The sequence below is a fragment of the Salvelinus sp. IW2-2015 genome, linkage group LG33, assembly GCF_002910315.2.
Source record: "Salvelinus sp. IW2-2015 linkage group LG33, ASM291031v2, whole genome shotgun sequence".
Taxonomy (NCBI): Eukaryota; Metazoa; Chordata; class Actinopteri; order Salmoniformes; family Salmonidae; genus Salvelinus; species Salvelinus sp. IW2-2015.
Window position 1 is genome coordinate 15,109,050 of NC_036872.1, and position 20,104 is coordinate 15,129,153.

Below are 20,104 nucleotides of genomic sequence, written 5' to 3' on the forward strand. Positions count from 1 at the left end.
AACGCCTCCCTGCCTCCCCCCCTCCTCTGCTGGTGTCACTAATATATTATAATGCAATACAGGGACCTCTGTCACGTGATCGTTTGTGGCCTTTTGTGTCTTTATGTGCTGTACTGTGTGTTTTTATTGATTTGATGTTTATTTTTATTGTAGCACTGAGTTTTTGAAAATATCTAAACATTTTTTTAAAGAGGTGTAGGTCTATAGTGTTATTCTGTCTTTCAGGTCCTCAGTGTGCAGGTATCAGACATGGCTGGCTACCTTTGTGTGGCTGAAAACAAGGTTGGAGCAGTGGAAAAGCTCTTCAGTCTAACAGTGAAAGGTCAGATGGAATATAAATGTCATTCAAATACCACATTGAGAGGATTATTTCAATTCACACAGGAAGGACAGGGGTACTTTCTGGTTTCCTGTGAATGTGTGTGTGTTATTGTGAATGTGTGTTATTGTGAATGTATGTGACATGTGATGGTTGATTCCTGTTCCTCTCCAGTTCCCCCAAGGATGGTGGCTGGCAGGGAGGAGGAGGTGAGTGTGATCCAGGGACACATGGTGTCCCTGCTGTGTGATGTCCAGGCGTACCCTCCTCCAGAGATCACATGGACCAGAGATGGACAGATCCTCCAGTTCAGCATGGGAATCCACATCCTGCCCGGTCAGAGCTAGCTCCTAAACACATTGCCCAGAGCCCATAGCACGCTTCATAACTCCCAGTGTACTCAAATGTCTGATGAAATCACTGTACATAAACTATGCATTGTAATCWATGTATTGTCTGTACTGTAGGAGGTCAGATGCTGCAGCTKCCCCGGGCCAGACTAGAGGATGCAGGACAGTACGTGTGCACTGCCACCAACTCAGCAGGCCAGGACCAGAAGAGCATCCTACTCAGTGTTTATGGTGAGAACACTACGCTAGTATTGTGCTGCCCTCATCAGTGTCACACTTCACCTGCTACAATATCTGGAATAGGATTTACAATTACTATTTTATTCCTGCTGTGGTTTGCAGTCCTGCCCACGCTGAAGCCCCGCCTTGACTCTGAGTCAGRGGTCGTGACCCCTCAGATGGGCTCGTCTGTCACTCTGCGCTGTGAGGCTCGGGGGATCCCGGAGCCTGAGGTCACATGGTACAGGAACGGGCTACAGCTGGCAGCTGGGAATGGACTGAAGGTGGACCAGCAGACACTGGAGATCATGGGAGTGCAGGTAAACACACTGTCATCACCTTCAGTTTGTGCTACTCTAACTGTCTCAAGCATTAGCACTGATAACTGAGGGCATGAGATTAACCCTGTTTTAAGTATCAAAGTGAAACACTGTTGTTCTGTTTCACACTATCTATGGTTCATGGTCCATAGATGGCTGATGGTGGAATCTACACCTGCAAGGTGTCCAATGTGGCTGGACAGGTGGACAGGACCTTCCGCTTGACTGTCCATGGTGAGACTTGCCTCCCATGTACCTTCCAATTAGATCTGTTTCTTACATGTGGTAATAGTGGAATATCAGATGTCACAGTATCATGAATCTCATTCTCTCTATGATGTTCCTCTCCTCAGTTCCCCCTGTCCTGGATGGGCCTCTTCATGAGTCTCTCACTCAAAACCTGGGCTCGCATGTCACCTTGTTGTGTGAAGCTACAGGGGTCCCAGTACCTAGCATCACCTGGCTGAAGGATGGCAACCCTATTGGTAAGAGGGGGAAGTTTCATAAATGAACTGTGAAAATTCAGTTTTAACAAGATCACATTTTGACACTTGTATTAATGCTATTGAATGAATGAGACCTCCAGCTGTTGGTTTAGGCTGACCTCGGTGTGCTTTTTTCCTGCCCAGAGAGCAGTCTGCAGTGGCAGTGGTCGGTACGAGGCAACAGACTGGAGCTGGGTCCTCTCACCCTCTCTCACGCTGGGACCTACACCTGTGTGGCCAAGAACAGGGAGGGACAGACTCAGAAGGATTACACTCTCACAGTGCAAGGTAGGCTACAGGCTGTCCACTACACAATCTCCCACCTTTGAAAATTAGATTAAACCCAAGAGAATCACATTTTGTAAGAGAATCCCAACCTTCTGCATGGCCTCTGTTCCACTTTGAGTCAGTGCTGTGAGTCATATTGCTGACCTTTTGTTTCAGTGTCGCCCACGATCCTGGACTCTGGCCACTCGTCTGACCTGAGTGCCCCAGTGGGCGATGATCTGACTCTTGAGTGCAGAGTGACAGGGACACCTGCACCCCACCTCAGCTGGCTGAAGAACGGCGCCACTCTGGAAGATTCAGACCCCCAAAAAATAGAGTGAGTCCGTCTTGCTTACAGTGCAGACTCCAGCCTAGGTCTGTGTACCAGTGTTATGCTCTTAGTAATCACTGATATGCTTGTCTCCTGTGTTACAGCATAGCCCCTGATGGGAGCACTCTAACCCTGCTACGGCTCAGGCCTGAGGACTCTGGGACGTACACCTGTCTGGCTGTCAGCGCTGCTGGCCAGGAGAACAAGATCTACACCCTCTTTGTACTGGGTCTGTTGTCTTTTATCTACCTGTTGATCAAAAATATGTCCTAACTTAATTGGTACTGATCTTCCCAGAAGTTTTTTAGATTCTAGGTAACAATGATTTTGTAATGCCCCTCAGTACCCCCTTCTATCTCGGGCGAGACTAGCGCCCCCAGAGAGGTGCAGACCACCCAGGATAGTGTGGTGACACTGGAGTGCCAAGCAGCGGGAAACCCTCCACCTCAGATCAGCTGGCTGAGAAATGGACGCTCCCTGCTCCTGTCTCCCCGTACCCGCCTTCTCTCAGCAGACGCTGTACTTAGGTAAGGTTCTACACATGTCAAATGTCAAGTTTGGTTCGTCTCTCACAAAAATGCCTTAATGAAGGATAATGTTTTAGAAAGTGTGTTGGAGCTGTGTACATGCCCTGTGTGTGTGTAGGATTTCTCCAGTGCAGCTGGCAGACTCTGGGATATATACATGTGTGGCACGCAGTCGCGCTGGCCTCGCCGAGCTCAACTTTGACGTACAGGTTCAAGGTACTAACTCCCCATCTCCTTTTGATGCGTACACTACTGATCTGAAGGAGCTGTATATGTGTGTACTGATATCTGTGTATCTGTCTCTGTGTCAGTGCCTCCAGGTGTGGAGCCTGTAGAGTCAGTCACAGTGGTGCGGGGATCCTTGGTGACACTGACCTGTGAGGCACGGGGTGTCCCTCCTCCCTCCCTGACCTGGCTGAAGGACGGCCAGCCCCTGTCCCTGCACCGTAACCTGCTGTTGGACGGCCAGGAGACACGGCTGCAGCTGCCTGATGTGGGGCTCTCTGACAGAGGCCTCTACAGCTGTGTCGCCAGCAACCAGGCTGGCAGCAGCACCAAGAGCTTCAACCTCACTGTGTTGGGTGAGCAGACAGAACAAACATTCTCCATTCACCCAAACATAACCTACAAACAAATATCATGTTGTCATGTTAGTCATGTTAGTATTTATTTTGTGTTTTAACAATGGTGTCGTTTTGTCCGATACAGAGCCTCCAAAGATCTCCATCTCCAGTTCTCCAGAAGAATTGATGGTAGCTGTGAACACTGCTCTGGAGCTGGAGTGTACTGCCGAGGGCATCCCTCCTCCTACCCTCAGCTGGATCAAGGATGGGCGCCCCTTACAGGGAGATAGTGAGATAGTGCAGGAGGATGGACACTTTCTTAGGATTACCCAAGTGCAGGTGAGTCACAAACTCAATGACACAGCATTTAGTTGACATTCAGACCTTATTGCTGAATTATGATAAACACCAGATAATAACCAGTGATATCTCGGTTGTTAGGTAGAGGATGCAGGTCTTTATACCTGTCTGGCTACCAGCCCAGCGGGCGAGGATGGAAAGAACCACTGGGTCCGGGTTCAAGGTGATACATGCGTTTACTAGCCATACTTGTTGGTCCTGCCAAAAGATGACAAGGTACTTGTCTGATTCTGATTATCAACGGTTGTGTCTCCCTGTTCCAGTTCCCCCAACTCTTCTTGGCTCTGATGATGTCAGATTGTTGTCAGTCCCAGCCAAAGGACACCTGACTATGGAGTGCCAGGCTGACCTTGCACCTGACATAGAATGGTACAAGGACGACGTGAGACTACAGGTCAGACTGGACGTCAGGGTGGCAGGAATCAAAATACATGGTGTTATATAATCTTATTGACTCTGTCTCTGTTTCTGTTTCTGTCTCTCTCTCCCTTTCTCTCCTGGTTCCAGCTGGGGGGTCGCATCCAGAGGCTTGCCGGGGGTCAGTACCTGGAGATCCAGAATGTTAGGCCTCAGGACAGTGGCCAGTACAGCTGTGTGGTCACCAACATGGCCGGAAGCACCAGCCTTTTCTTCACTGTGGAGATCCTCTGTGAGTTGATGAGTTAAACAGAGGATTGGGATCATGCATTCGGTGAATTTAATTTACATTGAACAAAAATATAAACGCAACATGGAACAATTTCAAAGATTTTACTGAGTTACAGTTCATAGGGAAATCAGTCAATTTAAATAAATTCATTAGGCCCTAATCTATGGATTTCACATGACTGGTCACAGATACTTAAAAAAATGTTTAGGGGCATGGATCAGAAAACCAGTCAGTATCTGGTGTGATCACCATTTGCCTCATGCAGCGTGACACATCTCCAGGATGTTGATTGTGGCCTGTGGAATGTTGTCCCACTTCATTTCAATGGCTGTGTGAAGTTGCTGGATATTGGCGRGAACTGGAACACACTGTTTTACAAGTCGATCCAGGGCATCCCAAACATGCTCAATGGGTGACATGTCTTGTGAGTATGCAGGCTATGGAGGAACTGGGACATTTTCAGCTTCCAGGAATTGTGTAGAGATCCTTGCGACATGGGGCCATGAAACATGAGGGGATGGCGTCGGATGAATGGCACAACAATGGGCCTCAGGACCTCGTCACGGTATCTCTGTGCATTTAAATTGCCATCGATAAAATGCAATTGTGTTCAATGTTCGTAGCTTATGCCTGCCAATACCATAACCCCACCGGCCCTATGGGGCACTCTGTTCACAACGTTGACATCTGCAAACCTTACACGTGGTATGCGGTTGTGAGGCCGGTTGGACATATGGCTTATGGTAGAGTAATGAACATTAAATTCTCTGTCAACAGCTCTGGTGGACATTACTGCAGTCAGCATGCCAATTGCACGCTCTCTCAAACCTTGACACATCTGTGGCATTGTGTTGTGTGACAAGAGTGCACATTTTAGAGTGGCCTTTTATTGTCCCCAGCACAAGGTGCACCTGTGTAATGATCATGCTGTTTCATCCTCTTCTTGATATGCCATACCTTTCAGGTGGATGGATTATCTTGGCAAGGGAGAAATGCTCACTAACAAGGATGTAAACAAATTTCTGCACAAACTTTGAGAGAAATAAGCTTTTTTGTGCATATGGAACATTTCTGGGATCTTTTATTTCAGCTCATGAAACATAGGACCAACACTTTACATTTTGCGTTTATATATTTTTTCAGTATAATTAATATATATGTGTATATACAGTATATGCAATCTCCGTAGACAAACATTGGCAGTAGAATGGCCTTACTGAAGAGTTCAGTGACTTTTAATGTGGCACCATCATAGGATGCCACTTTTCCAACAAATCAGTTTCCAACTATTTTTGCCCTGCTGCTAGTGCTGCCCCGATCAACTGTAAGTGCTGTTATTGTGAAGTGAAAATGTCTTGAAGCAACAACGCCGCGAAGTGGTAGGCCACACAAGCTCACTCTTGGCATTCTCTCAACCAGCTTCGCCTGGAATGCTTTTCCTACAGTCTTGAAGGAGTTCCCACATATGCTTGTTGGCTGCACTTGTTGGCTGCTTTTCCTTCACTCTGCGGTCCAACTCATCCCAAACCATCTCAATTGGGTTGAGGTTGGGTRATTGTGGAGRCCAGGTCATCTGATGCASCWCTCCATCACTCTCCTTCTTGGTCAAATAGCCCTTACACAGCCTGGAGGTGTGTTGGGTCATTGTCCTGTTGAAAAACAAATGATAGTCCCACTTAGCGCAAACCAGATGGGATGGGATGGCGTATCGTTCCAGAATGCTGTGGTAGCCATGCTGGTTAAGTGTGCCTTGAATTCTAAATAAATCACAGACAGTGTTGCCAGCAAAGCACCCTCACACCTCCTCCTCCATGCTTCAGGTTGGGAGCCACACATGCAGAGATCATCCGTTCACCTACTCTGCGTCTCACAAAGACACGCCGGTTGGAACCAAAAATCTCAAATTTGGACTCATCAGATTAAACCTTCATCCATTTGAACGTGTGTTTTCTTTTATTTTTCGCCTCAGTGCCACCAGTCATCAGAGAGAGCAGCTCTGAGGTCACTGCACATATCAGGCAGGATGCAGTCCTGCCCTGTGAAGTAGAGGGGGAAACCTCACCTAGGGTCATGTGGAGGAAAAATGGCATCCCTATAGATCCTGACAATAACAAGTAAGGACTTACTGCTTTTGTTCCAGCCACTTAACTTAGGCTATAGAGGTTGTTGGGATACTGTCTTTATACAGATGGGTAGATAGTCCAGTTAGCTGATTGATTGCGTGTGTCCCAGGTACACCATGCTGTCTGAAGGCTCTCTGCGAGTAAAGGCTGTTCAGCTGAGTGACGCTGGCCGCTACTACTGCACCGTGTCCAATCAGGCCGGATCAGATCACAGTGGGATGGACTTACGTGTGTTAGGTAAATACAACTCAGAGAATTACAGAATCACACCATAACACGGTATATTTACGTTTTTACATGAACATTTAGGACATTTAGTAGACATTATCCAGAGTGATTTTCAGCCACTGCATTACAGTCAGTGCCTTACAGTCAAATGTGTTTGTATGCCATACATATCTGTATGTCATTCCTTATGACTCCATGTTGTGTCCCTGTAGTGGGTCCCTCGATCAGCCCTGGTCCTTTCAATGTGACGGTGACCACAGGGGTGAGAGCCGTACTGAGCTGTGAGACCACAGGTATACCGGCCCCTAAAGTCACCTGGAAGAGGAACGGTACTCCACTAGACCCCAACCAGCAGCCTGGCACATACAAGTAAATGAAGCAGAAGGACCTCTCCTGTGTGAATTATAACACAATGGACATAATCCAAATGGATTCATTCTGAAGTATTGCCTTTAACTTTTTTTTTTTTTTAAGGTTACTCTCCTCTGGATCTCTGACAATTTCCTCTCCATCCAATCAGGATGAGGGATACTTTGAATGCACAGCAGCCAATGAGGTTGGAGAGGAGCGCCAGGTCATTGAGGTCATCCTACAAGGTATTGTTGCTTTGAGGTCCTACTCAGACGTTTGTAGACTGCCCTTTCATCTCACATACAGCAGAACAGACTGAGATTTCTCTCTGTCCCTCAGTCGCTCCAACCATTGAAGATGACATTACAACAGTCACTGCTATCAAAATGGCCCCTGTGGTGCTGCCATGCCATGCACAGGGCATCCCAGAGCCCACTGTCAGCTGGACCAAGAGTGGAGCCAAGCTGGGCTCCCGGGGAGGGAGTTACCGGGTCCTGCCCACAGGTAGGTACACTTGCTGCTCAGAGGGTAACATGGTGCTGTTGCCATCAGTGATCCTGTCATGTTAGTACTTTGGTGTTCATTGTTGTGTTACTGTACTCTTTGGATCCAGGAGTTCTGGAGATCACAGCTGCTACCCCCAGTCATGCAGGGAGGTACACTTGCTCTGCCCGGAACCCTGCAGGAGTGACGCACAAACACATCACTCTCACAGTGCAAGGTGGGTCCTCAGGGGGATTGTTGTTAAGGTTATAAAGTAATGGTTCATGTTTTTGCTTTGTAACTCTCTTATGTCTTCATTTTACAGTTGAATAATCTGTGTGTGATAAACCATGTTAATGGGTTTGCCCTCTCCCACTCAGAGCCCCCGGAGATCAGGCCTATGACAGAGGAAGTACAAGTAGTGTTGCATCATGGGACGGTTCTGCCTTGCGAGGTGCAGGGTTTCCCTCGACCCTCCATCACCTGGCAACGAGAGGGTGTTCCCATATCAGCTGGTGAGAGTGCCCTCTTTGGACACTTGATAAGAAATCAAGCCATTATATAACACAATAGTCATTTATAGTCTGCTGTTTCTCAATAGGGATGTCTTCCTTCCATGGCTCTTCAGGTCACAAACTGGCTCTCCTCTCAAACGGAGCTCTGACGTTCTCTCGGGTCACTCTGGGTGATGCGGGCACCTACCAGTGTCTGGCACAGAATGAAGCTGGCACAGCAATAGGAAGGACACGTCTAGTACTGCAAGGTAACACACTACATTTCTACAGAGCACAGACATGTTGTTCAAACAGCATGGAGACACTTGTTGATACTTAGATGAATGTGTGGGCCTCAATAGTGAAAGGTACTATGTGTCTTCATGTTGCTCCAGTTCCCCCAGTGCTGAGAGTTCCACGTGAGGAGTACACAGCAGTCCTGGGCCAGCCAGTGAGCCTGGAGTGTTTGGCAGATGGACAGCCCCAGCCGGAGGTGTCCTGGCAAAGGGAGCGCAGGCCCCTCACAGAGGGGGCACACGTACAGCTCTTTGCCAATGGCACCCTGAGGATCGCAGCCACACAACGCAGTGATGCTGGCCTGTACACCTGCTCAGCCAAAAACCTTGCTGGCAGGGCCAGCCATGACATGAGGCTTGTCATAATGAGTGAGTGTGATATGTGGTCAATATGACACTTAGGTTCAACCTTGATTTAACCTGACATTAGGAATAACAGTGTCTCATGGAACAGAGTTACTGATCTGCCAGTAATAAACTGACTCTGTCTTTCTTCTAGTCCCGCCCATGATTCCTGTTGGTCAGCCGGAGTTGTCCGTCATCCAGGGCTTCCAGGCCTTGTTGCCCTGTGCGGCTCAGGGTTCACCAGAGCCCAGGGTGTCATGGAAGAAGGATGGTAACATTGTTCCCAGCCTGCCTGGCAAATTCACCGTGTTGCGATCAGGAGAGCTGATCATTGAGAGGGCAGAGGTCAGAGATACATTTCTGTTTTAYATTGCGTTATAATGAAGGTGGTTCAGGTGAAGGTCACTGATCAACGTTTTTGCCCTTGTAGCCAGATGATGGTGGTGTGTTCACCTGTGTGGCCACCAACACAGCAGGCGCTGTGAGACAGGACACCCGCCTGTCCGTCAACATCAGACCCGCCTTCAAGGAGTTACCTGCTGACGTGACCATGAACAAAGGTCAAAGTCTTAGCTTGTCTTGCCACGCCCAGGGCACCCCTACCCCTGTCATCTCCTGGACCGCTAACAATAGCCCCTATCCAGGTACACCACTGCCCTCCACTGGCTCCATGTTATGATCGATATGATGTAGTCGTAGGTACTGTATATAGTAATAGTAGTAATCATCTTGATTACTCCAAACATGTCTCTCTCTCTCAGTTTCCAGTGTGGACGAGGCAGGCAGAAGCTCCTTGGTAATAGAGAATGTGACCTTGAGGGATGCAGGAACCTATGTGTGCCTAGCAGAGAACAGTGTGGGCACCATCAGAGCACTCTCATTTGTCCGCATCAGAGGTGAGTACTTTCACCACCTCATGACCTTAAGACTATTTCTATTTGTATTAGTATTGTTTTATATTCCTTGGTAGGGGTACACTGTTTGTAATGGATGTGTTATGGTCATGTCTCCTTAGAACCACCGGTGTTGAAGGGAGAGGCCCACACCTCTCAGACTGTGGCCCAGAGTGGCACTGCCATGCTGGACTGTCCTGTCCATGGAGACCCCAGTCCGGTCCTCCGCTGGGTCCATGACGGCAGACCCCTTCTCCGCTCCCTTCGCCTGCAACCTCTCCATAATGGCTCCTTGGCCATCTACAGCATCACGGTAAACACAACCCTCCACCTGTCCTATCAGTCTCCCTCAGAAATCTATTTATCCAGTGTTAGTTTAATTTGAGAGTTCATATCTTGAGAGTAAAAAATGCCTATAAAAACAAAAAGAAAGTAGGCTTACACAAGAAATGAGAGTGAGAGGATGGACCACTGACTGCAGTCAATCTGCACTCCATTTGCAGTCCTGAGTCATGGAACATTGTGTGACCTAACTGCAGTCTGCCAGTCTGGCCAGTCAGATTGTAGTGAGCTCATTCTAAAAAGCCAACAGTATTAGCTAGAGAGGGAGAGAGGGAGCTCAGAAATTGATGTTCCCAGGCTCTCACTGTTGTGTTCTGTGTCTATAATTTTGTTAACTTTTTTAACTCTGTAATTGATGCTGTAATTGTACGCCCTGCAGCTAAAACTCTCTCAAAGACAAATGGTTCCCCTTCCTACAGAGTGCTCTAATGTGATACTTCCTCTCTCTCTGGTGTCATAATGACACTTACTGCAAACAAGCTAATGGAAAAACCTTAAATTCCCTTTTAGAAAATGTCAGCTTTTAAATGCCTCAATGAGGGATGAAAGTTCCATTTAAATATCTGAAATAACATAAAAATTATAAAAGCACTCCGTGGAATGTAAGGCAAATATGTTTACCACTGGAGAAATGTCACTAAATGACATTGTTATTTGGAAGAGTGAAAGGATGAGGGTCCTGAACAGCATATCAACCCTCATATTTCAGAAGAACGATGATAACGTGTTTATGCCCTAACATGTATATCTGTGTCAGAGAGAAGATGCAGGGGAGTACCAGTGTGTGGCTGAGAGTGAGGCTGGAGTCGCTGAGAGGACCATTTCTCTCAAAGTACAGAGTGAGTGATGTGGAGCATGAACACAGTCACACAACCTCTATTTCCAAATGCTGGCCTTCATTCAAACAATCCGGAATCAACATACACCCAAGCGGCCCAGGGTACCAAGCTCCCCATCAGAGTCTGGAGTTAGGTCACCTGCAGACAAAAAGGCTGATATGGAGGATGTAATTCTGGGAGAAGTGGAGTAAAGTCCCCCTAATTAGCCATCCAGACTGAATGGTGGAACATGAATGATTGAAATAATCTACATTTGAGTAGCCTATAATATCTGGGTCAGAGAAGGACATTCTGTGTATGTAAGCATAACCTCTGTCGGTAACATGGCTTTTCAAGAGAATGAGCAGTCTGCAGATAATAACATTTTAATGCCAACTCTTGATACATGTCCCAAACAAAAGCCACCTTCGAGACAGAAACTCAGTATCCTTAACGCAGGTATTAGAAAACATTGTACCATGAAACCTTTTCAAAACGTTAACCAGGCTTAAATGCTCTGGGACCCTCGTTCCAAGCCTAGAGGAATATTGGGAGGTCATCTGAATATTCGTAGAACATTTATTGAATGACTCTAATCTTGATTTGTTCTGTTTCTCTGAGAAATGTCTGAAGAAATCTTCTCCTATTTCTACCTTTAGTGTCCCTGGATATTCCATATTCAGGAAGGACAGGGGAGAGGGCATAGTGGGTGGATTGCTTTTGTACATGAAAGATAACTTTAAATGTAATCGTATCATATGGAAACATGTCAATGACCTTGAATGTATGGGGCTGAATGTCTTCCTCTCCCCTGATACTTCTCTCACTATTATTGGATTATATCGACCACCAACATCTGATATCTTGTTTTATGACCATCTAAATGCCATGCTCAAAGAATGTGATCATATTAAGGACATCATCTTCATGAGCAATTTCAATATAAACTGGAAAAAACTCAGAGATCACAGACTATTTCAACCTGACTCAAATAATACAAGGTCCAACCAGAGTAACACAGTCATCTCATACTCAATTCATCTGGTGTTTACTAACAGATCTGATCGAATAACTAAGTCCACTGACTTACTAACTGGCATATCTGACCACAATGTTACATTGGTGGTTAGAAAGATCACTAAAAATAGATTTATGAACCATATTAATGTGCAACAGTAAGATAAAGATATCCCGAAAAGTGAGCAGAGTCAAAGTCAAATTGACTGGTCTGATATGTTAAGCAATCCAGAGTCTGGATACAGAACATTTCTGTCAGCCATTGATAAAGTGGATACCTCTTTTACTTGGAAATGTTACGTTAAGCCAAGGAAAGCCTCTCTACCATGGCTCAACGAGGACCTCTGACTTGGAAATGTTACGTTAAGCCAAGGAAAGCCTCTCTACCATGGCTCAACGAGGACCTCTGACTTGGAAATGTTACGTTAAGCCAAGGAAAGCTCTCTACCATGGCTCAACGAGGACCTCTGACTTGGAATGGTTACGTTAAGCCAAGGAAAGCCTCTCTACCATGGCTCAACGAGGACCTCTGGAGGCAGAGGAGAGAACGGGATCTTTCCTTGAGAAAAGCACTGAAGTCTGGTCAGAATGATGGCAGACATATATTTACAGCACTGAGAAATAAGGTGATAAGGATTATAAAAAAAGCAAAAGCAGAGTTCTTTCTTAGAGTGATCAATGAAGTAAAAAGAAATGAAAAAGTGATTTGGGAAAATTTCAACAAACTAACAGGGAGAGGAGCTGAAAAAAACCCATTCTGAATTAAAGGTTAATGGGATTCTAATTCAAGACTGTCAGGGAACTGGCTCAAAGATTTTCAACCATGACCCCAGTTCTCACTCCCATAGATAATAATAAACCAATATTCACAATTACTGAAATCTCAGCATCAGCAGTGGACAGTATTATTGTCTTTTCAGGAGCTCTAGAACAGAATATGTATTTGGTCTAGACAATGTATTCCTGAAGAGACACAAATATTCTCTGATTGCCCCTATTGTACATCTAGTTAATCTGTCCATCAAATATGGGTTTTTCCCCAATGCTTGGAAGTCTGCTGCAGTGATACCTGTTTAAAATCTGGTGACCCAACACTGATTTAAAATTACCCACCTACAAGCATTCTTCCAGTGCTATCAAAAGTAGCTGAAAGATGAGTGGCTGATCATCTGACTGATCAYCTCATTCAGGGCAACTCCATACATCAAATTACATTTGGATTCAGAACTAACCATTCTACCGAAACAGCCAATTGCTATTTTCTGGAGTGCATTAAATCTAAACTGGACGTAGGTGGTGAAGTCAGCACAGTCTTTTTGGATCTTAAAAAGGCCTTTGATACTGTGAATCATGAGGTCCTCCTATCCAAACTATCCTCCCTTAATGTGTCCACTGAAGTTATTAGTTGGATGTATTCCTATCTGACAAACAGAAGTCAAAGGGTTCATTTGGGGGACACTCAGTCGGACTCTCTTTACTATAACATTGGGGTCCCACAAGGGTCAATATTAGGCCCCCTTCTGTTTACCATCTATATAAATGATCTCCCACTTGCTTGCCCACAAGTTAACATGCAGATGTATGCAGACAATACAGTTATGTATGTACACTCAAAAACTAGAAAACTAGTTGTTAACAAGTTAACTGACACTACGGTACATGTTTCTAAATGGATTACAAATTGTTGCCTGCATTTAAATATCGACAAGACTGTTTGTATGTACTTATCTAAGAAATCCATTGATTCTTCCCAATGAGCTGTTCTTGTTAATGGGGAGAATCTGGAATTTCGGCATCATTTTGGACTCCAACTTGACATTTAAGAAACGTGAAGAAGATGGTTAACATGGTCAAGTTTGGATTATCCAACTTTAGGTTTATAAAGACCTTTCCTTCCTCTGGAGGCCGCCAAACTATATATATGCATGCTGTGATCTTCTCACATCTGAGATATTGCTTCACATGCTGGTCACAAGCAGGAGCTACTATTCTGACACCAATTGAATCACTCTACAAACAAACACTTAGATTTTTGATAACAAACCAAACAGTTACCACCATTGTCATATAATTTACAAACATCATTTATTTAGTCTGGATAGCTTTAAGCAGTATGTAGATGCAAGCCTTGTCTTTAAGATCCTGCATGGTCTTGCCCCTCCACCCCTATGCCGGCATACAGTATAATGGTCAAGGAAAGCACCTCCAGGATAACAAGGGCAGTAAGAGGGGATTGTGTCCCTTTTCGACACAGTAAAATCGGTCAATCAGCCTTCTCTGTTAGAGCTACAATATACTGGAATGCAATGCCCATGGACTTGAGAAGCTGCACTGATTATTGTATTTTTACATTTAAATTGAAAACATGGCTCAAATCTATCCAAACCTGTTCAGAGTTATCTGTGGTTCTTCATATGTAAGACGACAGTTGATGATAGTGTTGTTGTTGTTAGAATTATATATTTTTGGATGTAATGTATTTGTATTTTGTATTGTATTAGTCAGTATTTGTATAGTGGCTGTGTAAAGGCCCTTACCTTTACACAGGCCCAAATGAGCTTTTGGCTAACCCCGGCACATTTACATGGATGTTGCATTATTGTAATATTCATGTTGATTAATGTTGATTGTCCCCTATAAATAAATAAATAAAATACATCTAATATTCCTACAATTAGATCAAATTAATACAAAAACACAAAAGTAATTATGGATTGTTTATTTAATTCTCTATATGGATGATCTCTCTCTCTCCCTTCATCCCCCTCTCCCTCCCTACTCTCCATCCCTCCCTCCCTACTCTCCCTCCCTCTCCTGCCACAGTCAATGGAGGTTACTCTAACTGGGAGGATTGGGGCCCATGCAGCACCACCTGTGGTCGAGGGAATCAGGAGCGAATCAGGTTATGCAACAATCCAGAGCCGGCCAATGGGGGGAAATCATGTGACGCTCCCAGTAGGGACTCCAGGAGATGTCAGACTGGACTCTGTCCAGGTACGGCTGATTGAACTGTTCTCTTATCACTCCAAACGGATGCAGCTGAATTTAACAATGGAATGATGTGTGTACATAGAAGGTGTAGTACTACAGCTACACTTAAATAATGTGTAACTTAATACTTATTCCTCTCTCTCTGTTTGTTGACTGAAGGGGAGGCCCCTCGTAAGGCCAGAGGGAGTCTGATAGGGGTGGTGAATGATAGGGAGTTTGGAGTGTCGTTCCTGGAGGCTAACATTACAGAGAACCCAGAAGAGGGCACCAGCACCCTGCAGGCCCACCTGGACAACATCCCTCCTAGTGTGGGTGAGTATGGGAGTGTGAGAGATGTCTTACAGTAACCAGTAGGATCCTCTCAGAAGCACATCTAAATGCAATAATCAAGCACTTGCTGTAAAGTTATTTCCCATAATCAAGTTCTTGCTGTAAAGTTATTTCCCATAATCAAGCACATAGATCACTCAGCCACTGATCATTGCTGTATCCTGACCTATCATACTTTGCTCAGAGGTATTTCCATAGAGGCTGTGGTCTTACTACTGATGTTTTGCAGGTCCATTGCTACGGGTGTTGGTGTCTCTGTTTGCTCCCATCTACTGGACCACAGTGCTGCAGACTGGAGGAGCCAGGAATGGCTACTCACTGACCCAGGGCCTGTTCAGACAGGAGTCACAGCTGGAGTTTGACACAGGTCAGCACTGAAGAACAGATACAGTAACATCCTGTAAATTAACCTGAACTAAGGTTTACTCTACTGTAAATGTAGTCCTATAACAGTGGTTGTCTCTCGTAAGCGGAATTGTCCCTTTAAATCTGTACATTGTAAGAGAACCAGCAGAGGGCAAAGTTCTCCATGACTGCAGTTCTTTTTTTTTTACTAGGATCTGGTTTCAATGACGGACTCCTTTGGCAACTTCAATAAGAACCCCCAAAAATATGGGGTGGGTCCTCTTCAGACAGACAACTCTCCCAAGTGACTGTTTTATAATGTATCCCAGATGTATTTGAATGTTGTGTTTGTGTTTGTAACCAGGAGAGGTCCTTCGGTTGACCCATGTAGCCAGAGGTCTGGACTCAGAGGGGGCTCTCCTAATAGACATTGTTATCAGCGGCTTTGTCCCTCCGACATTATCAACCTCCCATCTCAATTTGCAGGTGTGTAATGACTAACACTGTCATCCTAAGGCCAGCTGAAGTCCCTGACTGTGACTAACCATAAGTCTTAATTAAATCTCTTAATTAAATCTCTATATAATCTATCTCTAATATGATGATTGCTTTGTGTCATGCAGGAGTTTGATGAGTCATACGTGCAAACGGGACCAGGGCAGCTGTACTCATGGTCGTCCCAGGCCCACCAGAGAACAGGCGGTCCCATGGTGCTGCGCTGTAACCACTCCATCATCTACGAGGGCCGAGAGGAGCGTCAGGGGCCACTGCTGCAGCTCATCAAGGTGTCCCAGATGAATGGCATCTACAGCATGTTCACTCTCAGTCTGGACTTCCAGATCACAGCCTCCCTACTCCTACCTGGTCAGTGGAAATACAAGACAGATTACCACAAGGCAGGCTAACACAATACAGACTTACACAATACAGACAGTCAGTCAGACACTTGACTTTTAACTGATGTACTGTAGCAAACACATTCATTTTTAAGATGTCATTTTCATTGTTTAAAGTTGTGGTACAGTAACATCATCTGCTCATGGATTGAATGTGCTCCTCTGTCTTTAGATGGGGATGGAAAAACGTGCCCGGAAGGTTTTGTCCTGGATACAGCCTCTTACTGCACTGGTACATTTTGTATACCTTTTCCTCCTTCAATTTCTTTGTTGGATCGACCAATGTTATTTTGTGGTTTGCAATTCAATTAACTCATTAATGCATATTATCTTTATAAACTGTATCTGAATGCTTAGATGAGGATGAATGTGCTGCCGAGTCGCCTTGCTCTCATTCCTGCAACAATGTGATGGGTGGCTTCTCCTGTGCCTGTCCCTCTGGCTTCACCATCGCCCCAGAAACCAACACATGTCAAGGTCAGCCACAGGAAACACTAACTGAATACTTTATCACACCGTTATACAGTATCTCCTAATTAGATACATAGTTACAGTAAGTGATCGGTAAAGGGATCTGGTATAATGTTGATTTGTATGCTATATTTAGAAGGTAATCTATTGTGAAATTTGTAAAAAGAAAAATGTTGGGGGATAAAATGTAAACAGCATCAGTTAGCTAGCACACGCACTATTTGGTTCCGGGGTGATATTATCGCTGTGAAAGTATACATCCTACTGCTGTATTGCAGACAGTGTTCTTGTGTTTGACCTCACATGTGGTATCTCTCTACAGATATTGATGAATGTGCCCAGGGCTCCCACATGTGCCACTACAACCAGCAGTGTGTGAACACGGTTGGCACATACCGCTGCCAGGCTAAATGTGGCCCAGGGTTCAAGCCCAGCGCAATGGGAACCAGCTGTGAAGGCAAGTCTATTCACAACAAATACACTTTTTGGGGGGTGATTCTCTTTCAGTCATTCATCAACTGAATAGAATACATTCTAGTCTCCATCCTATAATAGGGTGCTGACAATAAGGCATATTAGTAACAGAGTTTGACCTGTGGTGTGAGTTTCAGATGTGGATGAGTGCCAGGAGTCGTCTCTCTCCCCGTGTCAGCAGCAGTGTCTGAACACCCTGGGCTCCTTCCGCTGTGTCTGCAACCCTGGCTACCAGCTGTCTGGCCAGCGCTGTCTGGGTCAGTGGACCCTGTGACTCACTGATGATATTTTCAACAGAATCAAATCTTTCATACCAGTATCATATGGAAGCAGTGATTTAAATTGTGGAATCTCTAACCCTTTATGTTTGTTTGTTTACAGACATCAACGAGTGCAGCAGGAATGTGTGCCCAGCTCACCAGCAGTGCCGCAACACAGAGGGAGGCTACCAGTGTTTCGACAGCTGCCCAGCTGGCATGAGAATGGGAGAGAATGGGGCCTGCGTGGGTATGATGCCATTTATACTTCACCCATCTTTTACTTTGAATGTTGTTGCACGCAGGTACAGGTTTGTGGTGTGAGAATTCTGATCCTACCATTACAGTATGCCCTGTGTTTACCAACATTGTGATTCACAGATGTGGACGAATGCCAGGATGGAAGCCACTTGTGCCGTTACAGCCAGATGTGTCAGAACACCATGGGAGGGTACGGCTGTGTCTGCCCCAGAGSTTATCAGTCCCAGGGGGTGGGCCGTCCATGCCTGGGTAAGACACTTCATTTTGGCATAGACATGTATTACTACACTAAACAATATGCTACTGTCCAATAAAATCTTGTTATAAGTAGTGTCTGAGTCTTGTTTTGCCTTTCAGACATTGATGAGTGCCTACAGACGCCAAGCCCCTGTGCCCACCAGTGCCGTAACGTGCCAGGCAGCTTCCGGTGCCTCTGCCCACCAGGCACTGTGTTAACGGGGGATGGGCGCTCTTGTGCTGGTCTAGAGAGAGGACAGGTCTTCTCCAACGGTAGCCGCATCAAGGCAAGACTGCGCCCACAGCTGGTGTCATCGCTGGGTAGGCCCATTCTCTCTCGGCATCATGGGGTATCCCGCATCACCAGACAGAGCTGCCCCATAGGCTATACCAACAGAGATGGCACATGTGTCGGTGAGTCCCCCCCCCGAAGTAGTAGGAGTCCCGTTCAGTCGTATATTTGGCATCTGTGTTTGTGGACAAGATGGAGAAAAAGCTTTGCAGCTTCTCATTTTCTTTGAATGTCTGTAAGCAAAGGCCACAAGCAAGGGAGTTGAGTCTGGTACGTCTTGCTCACCTCATTGTGTCATCTGTCTCTGTACAGATGTGGATGAGTGCTTGCTGAGGAACCCATGCCAACATGAGTGCCGGAACACATTAGGCAGTTTCCAGTGCCTCTGTCCTACAGGCTACCAGCTGTTACCCAACGGCAGGAGCTGCACAGGTATGGAGAAAACAAACAATACACATAAACACTACATAAACTACCCACCACGACTAGGTTTACATTGCCAAGAACACACACAGATACTGAGTTTCCTTTCTGATGCTTGCAGACATTGATGAGTGTGCAGTACAAGGCATCCAGTGTGGACACAACAAGATGTGCTTCAACACTCGTGGAGGATATCAGTGTTTGGACACACCCTGCCCTGCAACCTATCAGAAAGGAGGAAGCCCAGGGTATGGAGCTTCAATAAAACACCACTGTGTGTTTGCAATGTGTGGTTAGACAGATCGTTTCCTGGGTATTTTTGTAATGAAAAAACAAATTGTATTAGTCACATGCACCGAATACAACAGGTGTAGACCTTACTGTGAAATGCTTACTTACGAGCCCCTAACCAACAATGCAGTACAAATAAGAATAAGAAATAAAAGTAACAAGTAATTAAAGAGCAGCAGTAAAATAACAATAGCGAGAATATACACAGGGGGGTACCGGTACAGAGTCAATGTGCGGGGGCACCGGTTACTCGAGGTAATATGTACATGTAGGTAGAGTTATTAAAGTGACTATGCATAAATGATAACAACAGAGAGTAGCAGCGGTGTGAAAGGGGGGGGGGGGGGGGGGGGGGGGGGAAAATGCAAATAGTCCAGGGTAGCCATTTGATTAGATGTTCAAGAGTCTTATGGCTTGGGGGTAGAAGCTGTTTAGAAGCCTCTTGGACCTAGACGTGGCGCTCCGGTACCGCTTGCCGTGCGGTAGCAGAGAGAACAGTCTATGACTAGGGTGGCTGGAGTCTTTGACAATTTTTAGGGCCTTCCTCGGACACCGCCTGGTATAGATGTCCTGGACGGCAGGAAGCTTGGCCCCAGTGATATACTGGGCCGCACGCACTAGCCTCTGTAGTGCCTTGCGGTCGGAGTGCGAGCAGTTGCCATACCAGGCAGTGATGCAACCAGTCAGGATGCTCTCGATGGTGCAGCTGTAGAAGCTTTTGAGGATCTGAGGACCCATGCCAAGTCTCCTAATGGGGAATAGGTTTTGTCGTGTCCTCCTCACGACTGTCTTGGTGTACTTAGACCATGTTAGTTTGTTGGTGATGTGGACACCAAGGATCTTGAAGCTCTCAACCTGCTCCACTACAGCCCCGTCGATGAGAATGGGGGCATGCTCGGTCCTCTTTTTCCTGTAGTCCACAATCATCTCCTTTGTCTTGATCACGTTGAGGGAGAGCTTGTTGTCCTGGCACCACACGGCCAGGTCTCTGACCTCCTCCCTATAGGCTGTCTCGTCGTTGTCGTGATCAGGCCTACCACTGTTGTGTTATCCGCA

The 20,104-nt window shown here is 45.9% G+C and overlaps 1 protein-coding gene across 1 annotated transcript in view; it reads left to right on the forward strand.

Moving 5' to 3' along the window:
* The window catches only part of LOC111958140 (hemicentin-1-like), a 76,307-nt gene that overhangs the window by 48,598 nt on the left and 7,605 nt on the right, over positions 1 to 20,104 (forward strand). Inside the window, exons 37-80 of the mRNA XM_023979324.2 lie at positions 226 to 322; positions 494 to 655; positions 787 to 900; positions 1,012 to 1,208; positions 1,361 to 1,442; positions 1,562 to 1,693; positions 1,838 to 1,981; positions 2,138 to 2,297; positions 2,396 to 2,520; positions 2,635 to 2,818; positions 2,937 to 3,034; positions 3,130 to 3,399; positions 3,527 to 3,720; positions 3,823 to 3,904; positions 4,005 to 4,135; positions 4,249 to 4,390; positions 6,360 to 6,504; positions 6,623 to 6,750; positions 6,954 to 7,110; positions 7,216 to 7,337; positions 7,432 to 7,596; positions 7,706 to 7,813; positions 7,956 to 8,090; positions 8,204 to 8,338; positions 8,465 to 8,734; positions 8,865 to 9,055; positions 9,141 to 9,354; positions 9,472 to 9,606; positions 9,726 to 9,916; positions 10,703 to 10,784; positions 14,604 to 14,774; positions 14,931 to 15,083; positions 15,331 to 15,468; positions 15,811 to 15,932; positions 16,070 to 16,310; positions 16,515 to 16,574; positions 16,700 to 16,819; positions 17,136 to 17,270; positions 17,425 to 17,544; positions 17,669 to 17,794; positions 17,926 to 18,054; positions 18,163 to 18,456; positions 18,647 to 18,766; positions 18,879 to 19,005. Coding sequence (XP_023835092.1) covers positions 226 to 322; positions 494 to 655; positions 787 to 900; positions 1,012 to 1,208; positions 1,361 to 1,442; positions 1,562 to 1,693; positions 1,838 to 1,981; positions 2,138 to 2,297; positions 2,396 to 2,520; positions 2,635 to 2,818; positions 2,937 to 3,034; positions 3,130 to 3,399; positions 3,527 to 3,720; positions 3,823 to 3,904; positions 4,005 to 4,135; positions 4,249 to 4,390; positions 6,360 to 6,504; positions 6,623 to 6,750; positions 6,954 to 7,110; positions 7,216 to 7,337; positions 7,432 to 7,596; positions 7,706 to 7,813; positions 7,956 to 8,090; positions 8,204 to 8,338; positions 8,465 to 8,734; positions 8,865 to 9,055; positions 9,141 to 9,354; positions 9,472 to 9,606; positions 9,726 to 9,916; positions 10,703 to 10,784; positions 14,604 to 14,774; positions 14,931 to 15,083; positions 15,331 to 15,468; positions 15,811 to 15,932; positions 16,070 to 16,310; positions 16,515 to 16,574; positions 16,700 to 16,819; positions 17,136 to 17,270; positions 17,425 to 17,544; positions 17,669 to 17,794; positions 17,926 to 18,054; positions 18,163 to 18,456; positions 18,647 to 18,766; positions 18,879 to 19,005 — 6,548 coding nt within the window. The remainder of the gene's footprint in view (positions 1 to 225; positions 323 to 493; positions 656 to 786; positions 901 to 1,011; positions 1,209 to 1,360; positions 1,443 to 1,561; positions 1,694 to 1,837; positions 1,982 to 2,137; positions 2,298 to 2,395; positions 2,521 to 2,634; positions 2,819 to 2,936; positions 3,035 to 3,129; positions 3,400 to 3,526; positions 3,721 to 3,822; positions 3,905 to 4,004; positions 4,136 to 4,248; positions 4,391 to 6,359; positions 6,505 to 6,622; positions 6,751 to 6,953; positions 7,111 to 7,215; positions 7,338 to 7,431; positions 7,597 to 7,705; positions 7,814 to 7,955; positions 8,091 to 8,203; positions 8,339 to 8,464; positions 8,735 to 8,864; positions 9,056 to 9,140; positions 9,355 to 9,471; positions 9,607 to 9,725; positions 9,917 to 10,702; positions 10,785 to 14,603; positions 14,775 to 14,930; positions 15,084 to 15,330; positions 15,469 to 15,810; positions 15,933 to 16,069; positions 16,311 to 16,514; positions 16,575 to 16,699; positions 16,820 to 17,135; positions 17,271 to 17,424; positions 17,545 to 17,668; positions 17,795 to 17,925; positions 18,055 to 18,162; positions 18,457 to 18,646; positions 18,767 to 18,878; positions 19,006 to 20,104) is intronic.